Source organism: Caretta caretta, chromosome 6 (assembly GCF_965140235.1).
Source record: "Caretta caretta isolate rCarCar2 chromosome 6, rCarCar1.hap1, whole genome shotgun sequence".
In the NCBI taxonomy this organism is placed as follows: domain Eukaryota; kingdom Metazoa; phylum Chordata; order Testudines; family Cheloniidae; genus Caretta; species Caretta caretta.
The window spans coordinates 74915933-74938813 of NC_134211.1; the positions used below are offsets into that span (position 1 = coordinate 74915933).

Consider the following 22881-nt stretch of genomic DNA (forward strand, 5'->3'; position numbering starts at 1 on the left):
AGTTGTGTTCCAGTGGAGTCCCGCAGGATCGGTTCCTGAACCTATGCTATTTAACTTTTTTACCAATGACCTGGAAGAAAGCACGAAATCACCACCAATAAAGTTGGCAGATGACATAAAAATTGGGGGAGTGGTAAATAATTTAAGAGGACAGGTCACTGATTCAGAGTGATCTGGTCTGTTTGGTAGACTAGGTGAAGGCAAACAATATACATTTTAATACAGTTAAATGTAAATATATACACCTAGGAACAAAGAATGTACCAAATACTTATAGGATGAAGGACTCTCTCCTGGAAAGCAGTGACTCTGAAAAAGATTTGGGAGTCAGGATGGACTCAGCTGAACACAAGCTTCCACTGTGACACAGTGGTCAAAAAAGCTAATGCGATCCAGGGATGCATAAACACAGGAGTCTTGAGTAGAGAGGATTATTCTGCCTCAATGTTTCATGCTGGAATACTGTGTCCCGTTCTGGTGCTCACAATTCAAGAAGATGTTGATAAACTGGAGAGGGTTCAGAGAAAAGCCACGAGAATGATTAAAGTATTAAAAAATATGCCTTATAGTGACTATTTAGCTTAACAAAGAGAGGGTTAAAAGTGACTTGATTAAAGTGTAAGTATGTATATGGGGAACAAATATTTAATAATGGGCTCTTCAGTATAGGAGAGAAAAGGTTTAACATGATCCTATCGCTGGAAGTTGGAGCTAGACAAATTCTGATGGAAATAAGGTGTACATTTATAACCCATTTACCAAGAGTTGTGGTGGATTCTCCATCACTGATAATTTTTAAAATCAAGATTGGATGTTTGTCTAAAAGTATGCTGTAGCAATTATTTTGGGGAAGGTCTATGACCAGTGTTTTGCAGGAGGTCAAAGTAGATACCTCCCAATGGTCCCTTATGGTCATGGAATCTGTTTTTTTGTTTGGTTGGTTTTTTGAAAAGATGGGGGGGGACTGTTTCAGATTTTGCTTCGGCCTCCCCAAAAATCTCTCTGCACCCCTGATAATACTTTTCTACCTCTCAGAGATGCTGGGATGATTAATAATATATGAATACTTGAAAAAAAAAAAGAGAGTAAGACCGTGAGCACCATAGAAATGCCTAGACATAATCTGAAAACATACTCAGCCATTAGGATGGTGGGACAGACAGTTACTGATGCATAAATGGTTTGTTCCACAGTGACTATCTTTTTCTTAAGTCTTTTGGAAAAACTCTGACACCAGCAGGCATACCCTATAGTAGTGATTTGGAAGCTTCCCCATGAGGCAGATACCACCTTTATGGCTCACTGAACCATTACTGATAACTGAATTTTTCTGATACAAGCTACTATTCATCTTGATAAAGTTTGAATTGAAACTAGCAGAGGAGACACAAATGGCTATTTGAATATGGCCTTGTGCTAGGTTCAGAAGCTTGGGGTTCATTAACTGGCAGCATTCACAGTTAGCAGGTTCTTTAGAACGATCCCAAGGATTCTGTAGCTCTCCTTGAGGAGTGGGTGGGTGTGTCTCTCTCGATATGAGGAAGACTTTGAAGCTTTTTCCTACAATAGCACAAGGGAAAAACAAAAACAAAGGGAGACTGACATCTTCAAGTGAAGAACACCACTGAAATCTATGTGGATCACAAGGATTGGTGGATTTGACTGTCTAGTCAAATCCTTCTCTCTTCACAACATGCAGGGAATGTATGTTACAAGTAGTGCTCAGAAAAGTTAGTTGTAATGAGATGTCTTCGGTAAGACAGCTTAGAGAATTGTAACAAACTACCACCACCTACAGGAAGCAAACAATAAAGCATGTTTACCTTTGCTCTATCAGACCATCCAAAAGATTGTACGGTCACATCAAGCCGCTTCATTAACATCCGACGACGACATTCATATTCACTGCAGAGGGCATCATTGATTTTTTCCAATCTTTCCTACGGCATTGCAATAAACAGGACAAATATTTGATTCCATTAAAATACACAAGGCCCCACAAGCTAACCTGCCTCACCAACAAAAATGTCTGTCAACAGTTGACCATCATGAAAAACCACTTAACAAAAATTAGGCTGTGACCAACTGCTACAATGTAAGTGAATATCTTCTACATGATTTTGTTACATTAATTTAAATCTATAAACAAACTAGTGTATGAAGTATATCAACAGGAGGTCATAAAAGGTATTATACCATTAAATCAAATTTAACACTGAACATTCACTGGTTTCAGAGTAACAGCCGAGTTAGTCTGTATTTGCAAAAAGAAAAGGAGTACTTGTGGCACCTTAGAGACTAACCAATTTATTTGAGCATGAGCTTTCGTGAGCTATAGCTCACTTCATCGGATGCATACTGTGGAAACTGCAGAAGACATTATATACACAGAGACCATGAAACAATACCTCCTCCCACCCCGCTCTCCTGCTGGTAATAGCTTATCTAAAGTGATCATCAAGGTGGGCCATTTCCAGCACAAATCCAGGTTTTCTCACCCCCCCCACCCCCTCCAAAAACCACACACACAAACTCACTCTCCGGCTAGTAATAGGTATTGTTTCATGGTCTCTGTGTATATAATGTCTTCTGCAGTTTCCACAGTATGCATCCGATGAAGTGAGCTGTAGCTCACGAAAGCTCATGCTCAAATAAATTGGTTAGTCTCTAAGGTGCCTCAAGTACTCCTTTTCTTTTTGTGAACATTCACTATCACACTACTTAAAATAGAAACTGCAAAACAAGTATAAAAAGCCAGAAAATAAGGTCACCAGCATTAATTTTGCCGATTATATGAAATAAGGGAAGTAAAATGGAGAGGGGTTTTACCATCTGATCAGGATTCAAAGGTGTTGTTAGCAGTGGTTTCCCCATGTGGGTATTTTTTACTTTTGAAAGAATGTCCTTGATCTGAAACAAAACACACACACCCTTCTCAGAAAACAACTCATGCTCCCAAACGTACTTCAGCACAAGTTTTTACCAAAAATTGGTCCTATTATGCAGTGTTCATTATCTTCATATAAAATTAGACTAGTATATTTTAGCTTGCTAACATGCCTTGTAAGAGGAGCTCTTAAATATTTTCATAGCAGGGACCACATCTTAACTGTCTCATGGATCACTTCCACTGTCAACTGCAATTATGTGGGCCACCCACAATCACATAATAGCCCTGTGACAACTTCGGCAGTTACTTACAGTGAAAATTAGAATGAGTGAAATATTTATTGTATTTTAGCTATCTAATGCAATGTAGCAGCTGGAAACAAGGAAATCCAGCACCAAATGACCCATCAGTAATTGTGAAGTGAAATATTTTGGGAGCATATATGCTCATATATGAAGCTAAAGATAAACACTAGTATTAAAAGTAGTAGCTAATGATCTTGTCTTGCCACTTGTCTCTTAATCCCATTACTAGCTTTCTTCTGTATTCAATTCTACAGACTTATCTTCAGAGGTCTGACCAGCACCACCCCTGCTTACACTTCTGCCTTTAGTTTCTTATTTTCCCTTATGTTCTCCATGCTCTCCTCTACCTTCCTCAAAACTGCTCTAGCTGCATCATCCCTTTCATCATAGCAAACTGTTCCATACCACCTTGATATAAGCTCCCTCTTCATTCAGCTGTCTTCTTCATGTGCAGTTCTTCAATTGGCCTCAAAGTCATGTAGAAATTATGTGGGTAGTTATTGAAATGTTTGATCCTTTATGCAGGATTCTGCGCATCTGAACAGTACGGTCCATAGCAAATTTAGGATGTGAACTTGGGATGCTTGAAGAAGGGACAATATCCTCTTTTTTTTTTTAAAACATACACAAAACTGTGGATGATTATTGTCCAAATAAACAAATGAAAATAAAGCTAGAACTGACGCAATTTTACACTCTATGAAGGATAAGAAAGGATGCCATTATAACCCTAGACCCAAGGCAAACCAACAGATCATTTCCTCAGGGCTGAAATTATCTGCATGTACACGGGCATTTGAAGAAGATACATGGTATAAGGATAAATTCCAAATTCTCTTTCCACTAAAACTCCAACAATCTTAGACCTTTCTGCCAGAGGGTTGAGAGCTGCCATATTTTATATACATTATAGGATCTTTGCAATAATTGTTAAGAAGCTTTAGGCTGTCACTAGGAATCAAAATCTACAGCATCATCAATGCGTTAAGAAATCTATTTTAGTAGCAATATTTTTAAGTGAGTTAATTCTTTCCCGTTTTCCTTTTTTTAATATCTGATTCATGGTTTTATTTTTCTTGGTGTCAACAAAACCAAGAGGAAAATTTCTGTTCAGTATGTCTCATATATGAGTGTTTATATAGCCCAAGGAGAGCAAGAACCTTTCCCCCACTTTTCTTTTGGAAAACATGGTATTTTGTGTTTGTTTTCCCTTACGTCATCAGTGACACAGATAGAAGGCACTGAAGTAAGTTTCTTCAAACTGTGAGTTCGCCTTACAGACTGTTAACCAATAGCACACTGAAATGAATAGAAAACTGTCTGGAAAAACTTACTGCTTTGACTCCAGCACAAAATGGCCTGCTATACAGTGTAAGGTGATCCTCTGGTAGTTTAGAATCTCCTCTGCCACCCCCTCCCCAGTGCTGCTCACAATAAGACTGTGGATAAGAAAAGAGGACATGGCCAGTGCTTCCTTATGCCCCACTGATCCCCCATCTGCTATACTGGCTCCTTGAGGGCATCAGCAGCCTGCATAATTTACAGCCAACTTCAGACTTGTCCAAATTAACAGGGGTACCACTCTCGTGTATATCCATACCAGGATCAGGAGAATTTCAAAGCCATGTGTTCACACGCTAGCATGAGCTGCGCATTCCTTAGCCATAGCCAAGGGTCTGGCCACTGTGCCTGGATTTTAGTAAAACTATTTGTATACCATATCACAACATCTGCCTCAAAAGTCAAATTGGCTTAAATAAATACTATCATGGGATGTGAAAAATGGATTAACTAAAGTTAATAAATAGCAAAGTAACAACCTTTGTGGTGGCAGAGTTGGTGAACTGCAAGGATCGGTGGGAAGAGGGAATAGGAAGCACATTAAATGATCATTAGAAATGACACTAAAAGAAGTTGCGCGCACACACACAGTTGGGGACAGAAATGTAATTTTAAATGCTCTAATAAGATCACAAAGAAGAGCAAAATGTATCGAAGTGAGATTCACTTAGGAAAAAATACAAACCCAGACATCCGACAGGAAAAAGAAAAAATATTATATCAATCTAAAACAAGCATAATGTGGGAAAGAAAACCTGGAAAGCTCTGATGCTGAAAGAGACCTAGAAACGAGAGTTAACAGCAAATCAGAGATGAATTTGCAATGGGATAGGGTTACTACACAAGGGGACTACAATTCTGGGCTCTATATCAAATAATTATTAGGAAGAAGCCATAAACACAGACAACACACAAAGGTAGACTATACCATACGCAATGAAACTAAGTAACAGACAATTTAAACATCAGAAAAAGTGTTCTCAAAGTGAGATGCCCCATTGTCTAGTTTCTTATGAACAAAAACTGTAAGATGTTCTAGAGGAAACAACCTTGTATTGGCGGGGAGATTAAACTGATGAGCTGTGAAAATTTCTCTAATTTCTATACCATACTTTTGTGAGTTTAAAAGAATACATACACACTTCCATCCAGAATCAACTTTATTAGTCAGCAACATTAATTTAAAAAGTAGCAACATTTTGGGTATGCCACATCAGCACCACAATCAACAGAGTCTGGGTGCGAGCAGCCACACTACAAAGCCATATGTAAGTTACTGTGTCCTCACGGGTGAGATGTGTCACTAGGACTTTTGGGGGAATATCCCATGGTTCTTTGTGCTGCTGCAAGCCGAACCACTCTGATCACTTCCCAGTGAGTTGTGGGAAAATTTGTTTGCTGTCTGGGCACACAGGGGAGTTTGGGAGCAGGCACTGGACAACTATCAGCACACACGTGCTTTAGCCTGTGTTCTCACTGCAAACTGGATGGGTTACCAGCCTGTATGAAAGCAGCATACATGCTTTAGCCTACCGTCCCAAACAAGCCAGAAATCCTGAACAGAAAGGACCAATAAACTCATGTCACAGGTATTTTGCATGTGGAACAGAAAGGGGTTAGCAGAAATACCCAGATAAGAGCCTAGGCTAACTCTACAGTGAAGACATACCCTTTAAAGCGAATTTAGAACCATGCATTATGAAAGCAACCTCAGCATATGGTTGTTGTGTACTTAAACATATGAGTAGATCAAAGTCTTAAAAGACAACCGATCCATCATAATTCCAGAAATCACAGTTGCAGGAGCACACATTTGACTAATTAAGAGATATTCTTCCAAAGTCACTGTCACCACTGTGCATTTTTAGGGCAATTCTGTGATTATTTGTATCCTCTAGTAAATGTTAGTCATTGAATCATTTGATCTGTTTTTCTACTGTTTAAAAAGACACAGCCAAGTTTCTGGATATTGTACTAAAATCTATTTAAAATATGCAGCTATCCTGTACCTACCAATTTAAAATCCCATGCATTAAATCTGCTTTCTTCCTTTTATTTTTTTTAAGCCTGTAGCTCTTGGATAAGTTTTAAAAGTTCCATCTTCTAATACACACTGAGGTTTTTCTATACTATCTTATGAGAGACGGTAAGGATAGTTTTTCTTTCTGCCTGACCCCTTGTTCGTGAAAGTATTAGATTTGTATGTGCTCATCAGGGTTCTGATGCTTTGAAAAATCTGGCCCGAAGAGTTGAACTATAACATTAATTTATCTGACATTACACTGTAAACTCTTCCAGAAAAGGGACATTGATCTTAAGGTATGTCTACACTTTGAGCTGTGGTGTGATTTTCAACTCGAGGAGCCATCCTTGCCCTAGCTTTTTTCAAACTAGCACACTAAAAACAGAATGTAGCTGTTGCAGCAGCAGGAGAGGCTAGATGCAGGAGAGGCTAGATCCTGCCATTACATTCTATTTTTAGCACACTAGCTTGATGACAGCTAGCACAAGTATGACTCCTCAAACTGGGAATCACGCCCCACCTCAAAGGGCAGACTTACCCTTCACTATCTGTAAAGTGACACGTACATTTACAAAACAATCATATGAAAACCATTAGTATCAAACATTTTACATCCATTCCCTCCTTCCTCACCCCTTTTACCAGAAGCTTGTGTTGATGTGGTATTTGTCAGTCTTTAAAGACATTTTTTGCTTGACTTTTATGCACGTCTACTCTGACCTGTTCAGTTATATAGTCTATAACAACAGAACACATCTGCCATGTTCTTTAATAACTATGTTGTTATGTTAAAGTGCATTATTCATTGTTAGACTGTAGGTTTAGTGAATGCCATATAAACATGCTTTTGAAAACTAGTCATGTTAAAGACAACATGCTAGCTTCAATTTAAAAAGTAAACTACAGAAAATGTAACTAAAACTCTTTTGTAAAAATAATGAAAACACAAGAAAGGAAAGTAACTCCCTCTTTTTTCAACTTTTAAATATTTTTTCAAAAGCTTTCGGTCATTCTTTAGTGTTTCATTTCATTGTCTACTACTTAAAGGATTTAGATCTTTTCTATTGTACACATTACCACAGTATATAAGGCAACACTTAGGTGACAGAAGACATTTTAAAATCTTTATATTATTATTTCATATTGATGTTAGTCACTTTTTCTTTGTTCCTTTACAAACAGTTATTAAATTCACACAATCTTGCACGTGAGAAAAGTATGAACCACAGGATACTAAGTTCCTGTGACTCTCTTGGATGATCAGTGTTTATGCCAAAGTTGTGCTTCCTTTGTACTAAATGTCAATGTTTCTTCCTCAGTTTACCCCTCCAAGGCAAGTCTAGAGTAGGATAACATCCTGACAAGCAAACTTCAAGGTGCCCATACTAATTTTTCAACCTACCAACAGGAGTGAATAATTCTAGTATTGCGGTCACTGCAGCATTAAAAACTGACTTGATTCTTCACATTGTCTTAAATCAATGATACCTAGACAGAGGCTCGTGAGCCACAAGTGGCTCTTTAATATGTCTCCTGTGGCTCTTTGCAGCACATTATATTAAAATACTGTGTGATTTAATTATTGACCAGTCTAAGTTATTAACCAATCAGGATGCTTTTACTATGTTATTAACCAACTTTAGTTGATAAAATAATACTTGGTCAGCTATTTTACTGTGAGAATTACACATATAAAAAAACCTAAATATTTCCCATCATACTGTTACGAATTACACCTGAGAGGACACGCACAGTTCGGATCTAGGCTGAGGCACATAAACAAAGTCCACAACTGCAGAGTTCCCAAAAAACACTGAGTTTATTACGCTCGAGCGTGGTGCCCCCCTGCTAGCCAGGAGGGGACCCTGAATACAGGTTATACAAAGGTTATATACTTCTTAGCAAAGCATGTTGCCCTCGTGCATCGGAAACCTTAACCAATAAACAAACCCTTTTCTTATATACCACCTATCCCTGCTTGGTGCATTCCTCGTGCTAAACCAGTATGTTAATTACACAGTATGGTCCTAAAGCCATGCATCAGTAACTTTTATTATCAGGATGGGAGGCCTCACATCAAAGGCCAGGAGATAGGGAGTTAGAGACCGACAAAAAACAGGTACTGGGAGTCAAGGCAGGCTGGAGACAAGGAGGAGGATTTTCACAGGGATGCAGTATCTAATTATCACTCCTCCTGGTGCATGATGTGCTTGCTTTTAGACAATGGTGGGCCCCAAACCAAAATGGAGTCACATGTGCTAACTTTTCCTTAACAATACTGTTTAAATACAAATATATAGTACTACAGTAAATGAAACAATGAATTCACACTACTGCAGTTCTTTTGGGTAATGCTGACTACTAATTTGGCTCCTGAATCACTGAGGTCTGAGTATCACGGTCTTAAATAGTTTGGTAACCACTGCACCAGTTTGCCATAAGAAATGTAAATCCGAAGAGATATTTTCAACCTCTTCAAGTCCAAAATTTGTTCCACCATAAATGTTATAGTCACAGTGAAGAAAGCGGTTTGGATTTTATACTTATACTTATCTTTAAAATAATCTGAGACATTATTAAAAACACAATCAACATTCTGATGTGCCATACCAAAATACAATGTGTGATCTGTCCCTTTGGCTTTTCTATCAAACACTATTCTCAGAACTATTCCCACAGCTAGTGACAATGGTGATGAGGCTAGACAGAGAAAGAGCAGACATGTTGAAATACAGCAAACACATTTGAAAATTGGATAAAACCGATAAGAGTGTAAGTTTCTATTACAAATGACAAACATGAAATTATAAGTTAATAATACAATTTTACATGGAACCAAATTAAGTCAAATGTAACAGACATTTGAAAATCCAAGAATTTATTTCAAGTGAACGATTACAAGCAACTAATACTAAGAAAGGCATAATCACGAATTCTAAAAAATTGCTTTTTGTTAAGAGACTAACAAAATAAAGGCATCACTATTATCTTCCTAATGCCGCTCCCCCTACAGATATATGGAATTCCTTCTGATATGTCAAGATAAATTGTGAATCTGTGCCATTTAAAATTAAGCCCTGCGGTATAAAATCGAAGATGCATAAAGATTCTACAATATTTCTCAAGCACTAGGACAAGGAAAACTTTAATATAAAATGAGTACGTGAAGAAACATTTGCACATTAAATTCTTCATAGCAGCATGGAATATGCCACAATGGATTAATACACTCGTTTTGACACCTATAAAGACCCCAAAGCAAGCGTAGCTGGTATCAATTCACTGCTGAATTGGCAGGCATTTTGGAAGAGAAGTACGAAATGGTTTTCACATAAAAGAAAAGTTTGCACTGGAATCTTCTGTTTGTTTTAGTATCTGTTGTAACTCTCCATAAGTTACAGCAGTAACATTTTTATACATCTGTGCAGATGAAAGGATATCTTTTTGGAAAAAATAAACCTTCAAGTTTGCCAGATATGATAGACCTGGGAGCTGTAAGAGTCTGATGAATATTTGCTGGATCCTTATTTTTCCCCATTCTATACCTCAACATTCAGAATGAGAGGGTTTTTTTGTTTCAAAACTAGAGCAATATAGGCTCCCTCCCCCCCCCCCGAGCTCCTCATGAATATCAGTCTTACATTGTATAACAATTTCACTGATGATATCAGACATGGTGCGTGTCTTTATATATATATATATATAAAAATAAATAAAAATGTATACGTGTACATGTGTACACACACAAATTTCAGTTCAGACTACAGGGCTTGTATCATCTTGCAGTTAGGCAGGCTGCAATTGCTTATCCTACATGCTCTTGCCTAGCCACCTCAGACAACCTCCCTTTTATGGCAGAATTATGAAATAATGTTTATTTGACATTAAATACTGCTCCATTTTATATATATTTTTAGCATATAGACCAAATGTAAATTTTAAAAGTGCTTATATTGATCTGCTGAAAAAACATGACAGGGACTAGTCAAGGGACATATAGAATTACACTTGATAATCAATTAGGAAGATGATTAATTTTATCTTCACATAATACCCATTGCTAAATTGAGTATTACTAGTGTGAAAGGGTTTTTCAAAGGCCTTTTCAGCTAAATTAGAATCTAGGATTCCTCTTTGAATTTTACAGTAAAACCAGCAGACACAGTGCAGTTGTTAATGCTAAGTGAACCTGAATCAACTTCTAGTGAAGTGGTCTTTTAATGCTGTTGTATAAGTTTTCATCATGGCACACAAAAGTACATAGGAATGTTTAGTACTAGCAGCTGTGTGTGTACTAAACATTCAAAGCAATCTGTCTGAGCTGAAAATGTAGGTTTAAAATTATTTGCTTGAAAAAATGTCTTTTGTTGTCTCTTATAACTTTGACAACATGATTTAAGCAATCACACTAGGGATATGCCTGCACTGCAATTAGATACCATGGCTGGTCCATGCCAGTTGACTCAGGCTCACAGGGCAGTTTAATTGCAGTGTGGACGTTTAGACTCGGGTTCTGGGACCCTCCCACCTCATAAGCCCGAACCTGAACATTTGCACTGCAATTAAACAATCCCCGAGCCAAGCCCCACAAGCCCGAGTCAGCTGGCACAGGCCAGCCGCGGGTTTTTAAATCACTGTGTAGACATACTGTATGTGAGTTTTTTTTAAATTTACAGAGGTCTGCTGGCTGGGCTACTTGCCCATAAATCTTATTGATCTTGAGAACTGGAGAGAAAACAGTTGATTAAAAAGAGATGGCAAATAAGTAGGGCTGTCGATTAATTGCAGTTACCTCACGGGTTTAACTCAAAAAAATTAATCGTGATCAATCAGTTTAAATCACACTTTTCAACAATAGAATACCAACTGAAATTTATTAAACAGTTTTGGATTTTTTCTACATTTTCAAATGTACTGCTTTTAATTACAACACAGAATACAAAGTGTACAGTGCTCACTTTATATTATTTATTACAAATATTTGCACTGTAAAAATTTTTAAAAAATAAATTTTTCAATTCACCTCATACGAGTACTATAGGGCAATCTCTCTCCTGAAAGTGCAATTTACAAATGTAGATTTTTTTTTTGTTACATAACTGCACTCAAAAACAAAACGTAAAACTTTAGACTACAAATCCACTCAGTCCTACTCCTTTTTCAGCCAAACGCTAAGACAAACAAGTTTGTTTACATTTTCAGGAGATAATGTTGCCGGCTTCTTATTTACAACGTCACCTGAAAGTGAGAACAGGCATACACATGACACCTTTGTAGCCTGCATTGCAAAGCATTTTTGTGCCAGATATGCTGAAGATTCATATGTCACTTCACGCTTCAGCCACTATTCTAGAGGACATGCTTTCAAGCTGACAACACTCATTAAAAAAAAAAAAAAAAAAAGTGTGTTAAATAAATTTGTGACTCAACTCCTTGGGGGAGAATTGTATGTCTCCCTGTAGGGAGCCAGGGTGGCTTCCCTCCGAACCAGACAGTAAAGAGCCACCCTCTCAGCCTGAGTGGGCGGGGCTAGATCAAGCTTACGCCAATCCCCGGAAGGGGAGGGGTGGGACAGGAAGTACAAAGGGCGGGGCCCTTTGCCCAGTGAGGGCAGCCCAAGGGAGGGAGACAGACACAGGCTGCTCCCTCATGATCCTGCTGCCAACCCAGGAGGAACCTGACCAGGAGGAAGGCCTGTGGCGACCAGGACTGCCAGCCACTAAGTACCCGGAGGGACCTGGCTGTAGCCCAGGCCAGCGTCAGTCCAACACAGAGAAGGAGCTGGAGCTGCCAGCAGCGGAATACCCGGACGAGCTGGAGGGACCGGAGAGACCCGCTTGAGAGACTGGGTAGGAACTAGCCCAGGGGCAGAATTGCACCGTGTGGTGGGTGTATTTGGTCAGCGGGGCGCGGATGGCCCCCTGCTGACCAAGCAGCAGGACCTTCGCCTCCCGCCACTGTCAGGGCTCTGGGCTGGAACGCAGTGGAGTTGGGTGGGCCTGCGTTCCCCTACCCCGGCCAACCTGCCTTGGGTAGCAAAACTGCACGCTACCAACCCATACCAGCGCTCCCCTGCCTGAGGGGCGCGCTGCAGACTCGTGCCGGCGCTCCCCTGCCAGCACACCTTTCCCACTAATTCCCCAGTGCCCGAAAGGTGTGACTAAGGCCTGCCAGTGGGACCATAGCTCTCCATCGCCCCCTAGGGGCTTGGAGGACCGACTGAAACCTGTCACACTCCCCATATATTTCATGTTATGGTAGTCTCAGATGATGACCCAGCAAATGTTCGTTTTAAGAACACTTTCACTCCAGATTTGGCAAAATGCAAAGAAGGTACCAATGTAGATTTCTAAAGATAGCTACAGCACTTCACCTAGGTTTAAGAATCTGGAGCGCCTTCCAAAATCTCAGAGGGATGAGGTGTAGCACATGCTTTCAGAAGTCTTAAAAGAACAACACACTGCAGAGGAAACTACGGAAGACAAACCACAAAAAAAGAAAACCAACCTTCTGCTGGTGGCATCTGACTCAGATGATGAAAATGCATCAGTGTGTACTGCTTTGGATCATTATCAAGCAGAACCCATCATCAGTATGGAAGCATGTCCTCTGGAATTGTGGTTGAAGCATGAAGGGACATATGAATCTTTAGTGCATCTGGCACGTAAGTATCTTGTGATGCCAGCTACAACAGTGCCATGCGAACTCACTTTCAGGTGACATTGTAAACAAGCAGTGGGCAGCATTATCTCCTGCAAATGTAAACAAACTTGTCTGTCTGATCGATTGGCTGAACAAGAAGTAGGACTGAGTGGACTTGTAGAATTATGTACAAAAAATAACTGCATTCACAAATAAAACAGTGTAAAACTTTAATGATAAAGAGATTGCACTGCAGTACTTGTATCAGGTGAATTAAATACTATTTCTTTTGTTTCTTTTTTACAATGCAAACATTTGTAATAAAATATAAAGTGAGCACTGTACACTTTGTATTCTGTGTTGTAATTGAAATCAATATATTTGAAAATATGGAAAACATCCAAAAATATTTAAATAAATGGTATTCTATTATTAACAGTGCAATTAATTGCAATTAATGTTTTCAATCACTTGACAGCCCTACAAGTAAGCCTAATTAGGCTACTGTGTCTGTTATTCGCAAAGATTTTGAAAAATGGGTCAATCTTGATTTACTTATGTAATCTAGCCTGTTGTACAGCCACGTTCTTGAAAACAATAGAAAAGTTACATGGCTGAAAGAATACTTTGATTTGTGGGATTCAGGGATTTAAAATGCAAGGCGTTACCAGTCTCACCATACTAATACAATATCTTTTGCATTTGCAGCATTTGAGACCAATACTGGCAGCCGAAATAAAAGCATACATCCTTCTGAAATAATTATTCCCATTTTACAATAAGACAATCATGACAGTCTGGGAAATGCGTCTATGTGAAATCTCTGAATTTGGGTTGATTCTATGAAATTGCTCTATCACTGAACAAGTCATTTGTTACCTGTGCTAGTGTCACATATCTCAGGGCTCAGGAACAAGAGAGAGTCATTAAAACTGAATAGCCTTCCCTTCAAATGGGAGCACTTTAAAACAATGGGATGTCTGCAGTCTAGGGGAAAGCCAGTTCTACCCAGGTTGTCTAGAGAACAGTGGTTCTCAAAGCCAGTCCGCTGCTTCTTCAGGGAAAGCCCCTGGCGGACCAGACTGGTTTGTTTACCTGCTGCATCCACAGGTTCAGGCGATTGCGGTTCCCAGTGGCTGCAGTTGGCCGCGCCAGGGGCTGCAGGAAGCGGTGTGGGCCAAGGGACGTGCTGGCCGCCCTTCCCGCATCCCCCATTGGCCTGGAGCGGCGAACTGCGGCCACTGGGAGCTGCGATCGGCCGAACCTGCGGACACGGCAGGTAAACAAACCGGTCCAGCCCGCCAGGGGCTTTCCCTGAACAAGCAGCGGACCGGCTTTGAGAACCACTGCTCTAGAGGAGATGGGGTTGATCAGTTGAAAATTCACAGCAGAAAAGAAGGAACAAAGAAACATGGTGTTAGAACTTCCTTTTTTTTTTTTAAATACAGACTCTAGGTAACAAAGGTTCTTTGAAGAGGGAGAACCTTTAAACCACTGGTTCTGAACAAGGTAAAGGGAGCTTGTTGCAGTAGTGAGAGGAGATTCTCCTGGACCCCATTTTCCCATCTCAAGCTTCTTTTCCTGATCAGGGAAAGGACCTGGGACCTCAGAAGGAACTCACCAAAAGCCAAACAACACTCAAGAGTGGAGAGGACTCTGAGGGACGGAAATGCATACTGGTGTTCCTTTTAACACTTAATCATTTTAAAATGATTATTTTTTAAAAATGATATAAGAAACTAAAGCCTATTCTATATTCTACAGCACAGAAGTCAATTTAGAATCAAACAAGTTAGAACTTGGTGGGGTAAAGTCTCAAAAACGGTTTTCCTTAAGTTGTTTGGTGAAGTGGCTAACTTAGGTTAGTCCGGCTCTTTCAGGCAATTCCACAATTCACAGAATGGCATTCACGAAGTAAGTACTTGTAAATATTTTCAAACCAAGAAATAAAAGTGGAGGTTTGATATGATCATCTTTGCATAAACACATACATACATATTTGGATCACTACTTATTCAAATAAATTTTGCACAATCAGTTATGTGCACCTAACATAAAAACTTTTCCCCTTTACTACTTAAAATGACTTGCATTGCGTATCAGGAAAATTAGTACACTACTTCACCTTGTCCTACAAAGCTATAGACTGAAAAGTCTACATCACCAGGTACAAAGCACATCTCATTGTGAGTGCAGCACACGTATTTAACATAGTAACGGAAATGGGTTAGTGTAAAACAGTTACATATAGTTTAGAGAGGGTTAAACTATTTTCAAAACCAGAATACCTTTCTGCTAGTTGGACAGGACTTTAATGAACTAGAAGGTTGGGTCTCACACTTAAGTCATATAGTAAAAGAATATTTAAAGATTTAAAAATTCTGTACCTTTGACTCCACATTGCTTAACAAGAGAGGAATGTCAGAAGATGACGACTTTGATAGGCCCAGCGCGTCACAGAGAGTTTGTACTTCCTGATAGATTTCGTTATTCTTTTCCAAATGAGAACTTTTAAGTTGCTTGCTGTGCAATATTTGTAAAGCTTGAAGCTCTGTACTTAAAAATACTAGAGAGAAAAAGTGTTATAATAGCATCTTTAAGACATCTTGAATATTTTTGTGCCGGTATTCTCAAAGTAAATAAAACGTACTGTAATACAGAACGTATCAGAAAAGAAGTAGGCAGAATTCTGCAAACTTAATGAAAAATGTCAAAGAGCTACTACTTTATACAAACATATTAGAGTTATAAGCATGTAACTGATTGGTACTCAGTTCCTTCCTTCCTGACAAAGACCACCAATATAATTCTGTTTTTCTCTAATATGGGATTTTCTTATACATTTTTCAGATTCATCAAAAAAGAGTTATATTTCCTCTAAAAACCCTCAAAATATTGCCCTTATATGTGGAACTGGCAATGCCACCTATTAAGATTGCCTAACATGTCATATTACACAACCCCGTTTTCAGTTGTTTATAAAACTTTGCCAAACTTTAATCAGTTGGGCTGAAATTTTTCAAGGTGGCTTCAAAAGTCATGAAAGGTCAAAACTGAGGTTTCCTATGTGATGTCATTAAAGACTGTATCATAATCTATACAGCATGAATTAAGGTTGACAGACAAGCTAATTTCTAGCATTTCCTAACTTTTGAGCACTTGACTTTGCAACCTCAGGCCTGGTCTACACTTAAAAGTTACAAGTTAAGTCATAGTCTGATCCTCTATATCCAACCAGTTGAAGCCCAGTGATATGTGTGTGGAGGGGAAGCTTGCAGTGCCAGTCTCCTTGTCCAGACAGTCCCTTGGGTTCCTTACCCCAATGTATCTCCCTGCCCCAGAGGTCCAGTTCTCGTCCCCTTTACATTTGAGTCAGGCAGTTTCTTCCTCCACGCTACCTAGGTGCCAGCAGGGAGGTCATTGAGAGTATAGGTGAGACAGACTCCTTGCTCTCAGTTCCACTGCCATACCTAACTCGAAGCAGCTGTTACAGGGAAGAAGCTGGACTTTCCCTGTATCTCCAGGGTGGAGCATGTGCAGTTATTCTGTTGGGATGGCACAGGTACTTTCTGGTGACACACAGGAACTGTGAATGGCTGCAGCATGCTCAGTGCTGATGGAATCTCCAGAGATCTTAGCTACTTTAATCTCAGCTAAAGCACTCACATGCAGATGCACAGGCAACATTTATGCTGGTATTTTCTAACTTTTGCATGCTTGACTTTGAAAAGTTAATGATCTTTTAACATGGTTTTTGGTGTGTAATATAATTAGCAGCCAGAAAACAGTGTATTCTGACACTCAGAATGGGGGAGGTGGAGCATCACTGATGTTAAAAAACTAGTATTTTCTATGCCACTTGAACCCTGAAGTCTATTGGGTGTTCTTAATTACTGCACAAAACTCCCATTGAGTTATACTTATAGATCAAGGGCTACAGAACATAACTGTGAAGACAAATATGAGGCAAAAGAAATATCAACACTGAAGACAGTGGAAGATAAGCAACCAAAAACGTGAAACAAACTATGATGTTAGAGAAGATAAATATGCAAAAGATTAAAGAAGACAAAGAGCTTACAAAAAGTAAATATTATTGCAAGAGTGAAAATTGTTGCAACTTACACAGGAGTTTAAGACAATCCTCTTTCTTTTTTAACCTGTCCTTAATGTCTCCAGACACAAGTGTTGAATACGGACAAGCCATTTCTTTTAAAAAACCACTAATCTCAAGCTGGAAACTCTCTACATCTTCACCACCTTAAGAAAATAAGAAAAAAAATCACTACAAAATTCAGCAGTTTTTTTTTTATTTTAAACTCAAATTTGTTATTAAGAAAATTAATTATAATTACAAGTTTAAACATAATATATTAGTTTATGACCAATTCAATAGGACTTTATCTTAAATTAAAAACGGAGTCCTATACATAAATAAGCAAGAATTTTAAATTAGAAGAAACCATAACACCTTCATATTTCAAAACCAGAAGACAATACTATAATGATCCCCCAACGCAAGGAACCAACGCAATCAGTTGAAGTGGACTCGTAGTTTACATCGAGTGTAAGGTGAGTGGGATAGGCTTTATTTTCCCTTCAAACCGTAACAACATGGGTGTCATTTTTTATATCAAAAATCACAGATCATAGTTAGGGCCCTGCCAAATTCACGGTCCATTTCACGGTCATAGGGTTTTTAAAATAGTAAATTTCATGATTTCAACTATTTAAATCTGGAATGTCAGTGTTGTAATTGTAGGGGTCCTGACCCCAAAAGGAGTTATGGCGGGGAGATCGCAATACTGCTACTCTTACTTCTGCACTGCTACTGGCAGCAGTGCTGCCTTCAGAGCTGGGGAGCTGGAGAGTGGCAGCTGCTGGCTGGGAGCCCAGCTCTGAAGGCAGAGCCACTGCCAAGAGCAGCGCAGAAGAAAGGGTGGCATGGTATAGTATTGCCACCCTTACTTCTGCACCACTGCTGCTGGGTCGCTGCCTTCAGTGCTGGGCACCTGGCCAACTGCCACTACTCTCCGGCCACCCAGCTCTGAAGGCAGTGCAGAAGTAAGGGTGGCAATACCGCAACCCCCCTAAAATAATTTTGTGACTCCCCTGCAACTCTCTTTTGGGTCAGAAATCCCAATTTGAGAAATGCTGGGCCTCCCCCATGAAATCTAGTCTTTTGTGTGCTTTTACCCTATACTATACAGATTTCACAGGGGGAGACCAGATTTCACAGTCTGTGACGCGTTTTTTGTGGCTGTGAATTTGGTAGGGCACTAATCATAGTAACAGGATGAAATTTAATAGTGCGAAGTGGAAGGTCATGCAATTAGGAACGAACAACAGAAATTTTTCCTATAAACTGGGGATTTAATTGGAAGTGACAGAGGAGGAGAAAGACCGAGGTCTACTGATTGATCACAGGACCAAAGAAGGGCTACTAGCATGATCGGAGGAATGGAAAGCCAACCTTATGATAGGAGATTCAAAGAGCTTTGCTTGTTCAGCCTAACCCAGTGGTTTTCCACCTGTGGTCCGCAGACCTCAGGGGGTCCGCAGACTCTAAAATTTCCAAAGGGGTCTGCATCTCCATTTGAAATTTTTTAGGGGTCTGAAAATGCAAAAAAGGTTGAAAACCACTAGCCTAATCAAAAGAAGGCTGACTTTCTCTATAAATACATGTATTTAATGATTTTTTCTAACAAATGGACATATACTGGCCATCAATAAATTTAGGCTTGAAATTAGATAAAGGTTTCTAATCATCAGAGGAGTTAAGTTCTGGAACAGCCTTCCAAGGGGGGTAGTGGAGGTAAAAATACCTAACTGACTTCAAGGCTGAGCTTGATAAGTTTATGGAGGGTAGTATGAGAAAAGGAGTACTTGTGGCACCTTAGAGACTAACAAATTTGAGCATAAGCTTTCGTGAGCTACAGCTCACTTCATCGGATGCACCTGCATACAATGGCATATAGACAATCTGCGACTGCTAGTAGCAAATATCTCCAACAGTCCATGGGACACTAAATGGGGAGGGCTCTGACTTATTACAGGAAATTCTTTCCCAGCTGGCTGGCTGGTGGGTTTTGCCCACATGCTTGGGGTGTAACGGACCACCTTACTTGGTGTCAGAAAGGAATTTTCCCCAGGTCACACTGGTAGAGAACCCAGGGGTTTTCACCTTCCTCTACAGCACGGGGCATGTATCACTTGCATGTTTAAACTAGCATAAATGGTGGATGCTCTATAATGGAGGAGTCTCATGATTTGAAGACTTCAGTAACTCAGGCAGTGATTACAGGTCTATTACAGGAGCGGGCAGAAGAGGTCAGTGGCCTGCAACGTGCAGAAGGTCATACTAGATGATCATGATGGTCCCTTCTGGCATTAATGTCTATGAGTCTACCTCGTGGGATGTTTTCACATAAAGAAGTTATGGAGGGAAAACTTAAACTAAATGAGGTACGTACATATTGCTTTACCATTTCAATCACAAAAATATAAAGTCTACAATCATTTGTAGGTTGTATGTGAATGTCTTTTTATAGTAAGATTTAAGAAAATTTTAAACAATTAAAAACAGAACACACCAACACATGAGTTTTACCCTTGGGTTTGTTCTTTACTACAACTATCTTACTCCTAAGCATCAATACTGTTTCTTTGACTAAGATTAAAAGGTTATTATTAAACAAAATATAAATTATAAAAAATAAACAGTCTTAACCACTACATTATTTCAATAAATTAAAGTTCAAATTTTGTGGAAATACCAGCTGTTGAAGTGATGCTTTCTTCCAGGTCACACACTGATTTTATTTCAGAACTTAACCAAACACAAAGCTCAGAAAAGTCTGGTGAAGATAATCCATTTTCTACTGCTTTGCTAAGTGCTTCCTCCCCTAACAGGGGACCTTCATACCTGAACAGGGGGGAAAAAAAAAATTGACAAATACAGCACCTGGATTTTAAATTTATTTTCATGTAAAATTGTTTCGCAGTTAGAAACTGGATTAATCCATTACAATTTTTTGAATCACTAAATTCATAATTCACATCTCTTACAAATTTTCCTAAATGTTAAATATTGTAAAAGAAATTATGCTGCACTAATGTTGATCTTCTGACAATGCAGAAAGTATGCATGTGTTTAAATATCACAGATATGTAAAACCACTTAGACGTATTTATACTTTTATTTGAGATTATAAATCAGGACACAATTTAAATGGACTTAGTCAATTTAAAAAAAATTGTAAAGAAAACTGTTTTACCTATTACTTCAAATTACTAGCAATGAAATAATTTGAAAATCAAATGTACTTCTCATTATTTATGCCCTGTTTACTTTTTGCATTTCCCTGAGTTTGGACAATGAAAATAAACGAAATCTCTTTCATTTTGCTCATAATATATTTCACTTTCAGGTTCCTGGTGCTGCAACCTTTGGGGTTCAGGTACTATAGGGAAAGGTTTAAAAACAGTTCTCATTGCAATTTTTAAAATTACACTGTAAACTCATCCTTATTTTCACGTCTTCAAATCATTATCTCTAGCAGAGTTCAAAGAAGCTAGGCTTTTTCAGGATTGGCACATTCTATTGTTGTGGGATTCTGTTTTGACGAATTTCTGTACCAAGTAAAAGGCCCTGCTACATAGATTTCTCCTTTACTTCTTGCTTGGTCTCCTAATTGCATATAGGTGCTCAGATACCACATATACAGAACCTATATAGAACAGAAGAAATATCTTCATTGCCTTTTCATAATCTCATGCAAGCAAACAATGTTGGTCATTGTTTCTAGCTCTACAGACACAGAGTGTTAGTGTAACTCTTCCCTCTTCCATGAGATGTGCATCTGAGATCTCTATTTCATGATTACACTTGAGGGAGAAATAAATACATATAGTTTTCACTATCCTAATATGGTCAAACCCATCAAATGATTAACTCTAAATAGGAGTCAAATAGGTAGTAAAACGTAAAGAAAGTCTTGCTTTTCCATAGAATATGATCTAAATCTATTTTCTATTAAACATCCAAGATCTTACCAATTTATGTGATTGTATTCTTGATAGTCACTGTATCACAAAAGGGTTATTTTGAAATCTTAAGGCCCAATTCTGAGAAGTGCACTGTATGTGCCTCTATGGAGCCCCACTGACTTCAATAGGGCTCCTCTTGGGTCCAAGTTTCCACCCACACGGAGCAACTTGCAGGACGGGTACCCTATACTCAGAACTATTCCCAACAAATGGAATGCAGTGGGACTTACTTTAAGGAAGACAGAGTTGAATGAATACACTGGAGAAAAACACACATCCACTACTTGTACCATTTAGCATTTATTGATTTCTAGTCTTCCAATAGTCATTTTGTGGAATCCTTTATCATGAGAGAGATACATATATATAGTTTATTTTATTCCCACAGAAGTGTCACATGCTAGAGCACACTAGCCCTCTTCCCCTTTCAAAATAAGATTCTGACAGGGTAAGCACAAAACACAGATGAATTACCCAGATCTCCCAGGTTAACACACACGCACTATGGTTGACGAAGTCCCTGCACCCATCCCTCAAGCCTGTGTGCCCACTTCTCCCATACCCATCTCCACACCTTCCCCCCCCTCCCCGCGGCCCCCTCCAGAGGATCGGTCCTTCCCAGGCGGGACCACAGCACCCCGACGCCCTTCTCACCCACCCTGCTGGGGGGGGGGGCGGGCACAACTCTTTAAATCAACACAGACCGCTGGCCCCCCAGGATCCCCTTGGGGATGCTCCTTCCGCCGCAGTTTCCCCTTCTTCCCACTCTCGCTCCCCCCCTCCCCTCAGGTCCCAGCTCGGGGCCATTTCTCGCTCCGAGTCCCGCCGGAGCAGCCCCAGTCGCAGGCGGACAGCGCCGGGGGAGGCCGAGCTGCTCACAAGGCTTCAGGGGCTGAAGCGAGGGACTGTGGCGCAGAGGATCCAGTGCGGGCTGCTGAAGTGGGGCTGCGGGGAGCGACTGTTACCCCGCCTCCCCTGCAAACGGGGCCCACGGAGCCTCTGCACAACGGGAACGGCGGACAGGCCCGGCGGCCGCCCCCCCACACTCACCCCAGAGCCTCCAGCGCGTCTAGAACGTCGCTCTCCATTTTCAGCTCCTGCTCGCGCGCCCTCATGCTGCCGGCGCGGCCCCGCCGCCCCCAGACTCCGCCCCGTCCGGCTCCCGGCTTCACACAGGCCCCGCCCCTGCACGGCCTCGGCTTTCCCTCCTCGCGCCCACACAGGCCCCGCCCCGCACGGCCTCGGCTTTCCCTCCTCGCGCCCACACAGGCCCCGCCCCGCACGGCCTCGGCTTTCCCTCCTCGCGCCCACACAGGCCCCGCCCCGCACGGCCTCGGCTTTCCCTCCTCCCGCCCACACAGGCCCCGCCCCGCACGGCCTCGGCTTTCCCTCCTCGCGCCCACACAGGCTCCGCCCCGCCTCGCCTCGGGTTCCCCCTCCCCCTCACACAGGCCCCGCCCCGCACGGCGCCGGGTGTCCGCCGCTCCCTCACACAGGCCCGGCCGCCCGCCCGTCTGGGGACGCTAGGCGCTGCTGGCCGACAGCGAGCGAACCAGGCCCGGCACCTTCTACACACAGGCCTCCCGTTGCGGGGACGCGCTGAACGGGGGAGCTTCAAACGTTACTGACCA

At 40.6% G+C, this 22881-nt stretch overlaps 1 protein-coding gene across 2 annotated transcripts in view; it reads right to left on the reverse strand.

The window, feature by feature from the left end:
• FAM98B (family with sequence similarity 98 member B) overlaps positions 1-22420 on the reverse strand; it is a 45616-nt gene extending 23196 nt beyond the window's left edge. Inside the window, exons 1-7 of one of the 2 annotated variants that reach the window (XM_048854138.2) lie at positions 22301-22398; positions 21481-21590; positions 19978-20126; positions 17327-17461; positions 15589-15767; positions 2830-2910; positions 1824-1940 (exon numbers count right to left, since the gene is read on the reverse strand). In XM_048854138.2, the coding sequence (XP_048710095.1) occupies positions 1824-1940; positions 2830-2910; positions 15589-15767; positions 17327-17461; positions 19978-20126; positions 21481-21527 (708 nt within the window). In that variant the 5' untranslated portion in view covers positions 21528-21590; positions 22301-22398. Of the gene's footprint in view, positions 1-1823; positions 1941-2829; positions 2911-15588; positions 15768-17326; positions 17462-19977; positions 20127-21480; positions 21591-22300 lie in introns of both variants that reach the window. The other variant, XM_048854137.2, reaches the window with a different exon arrangement.
• Between the last annotated feature and the right edge of the window lie 461 nt (positions 22421-22881).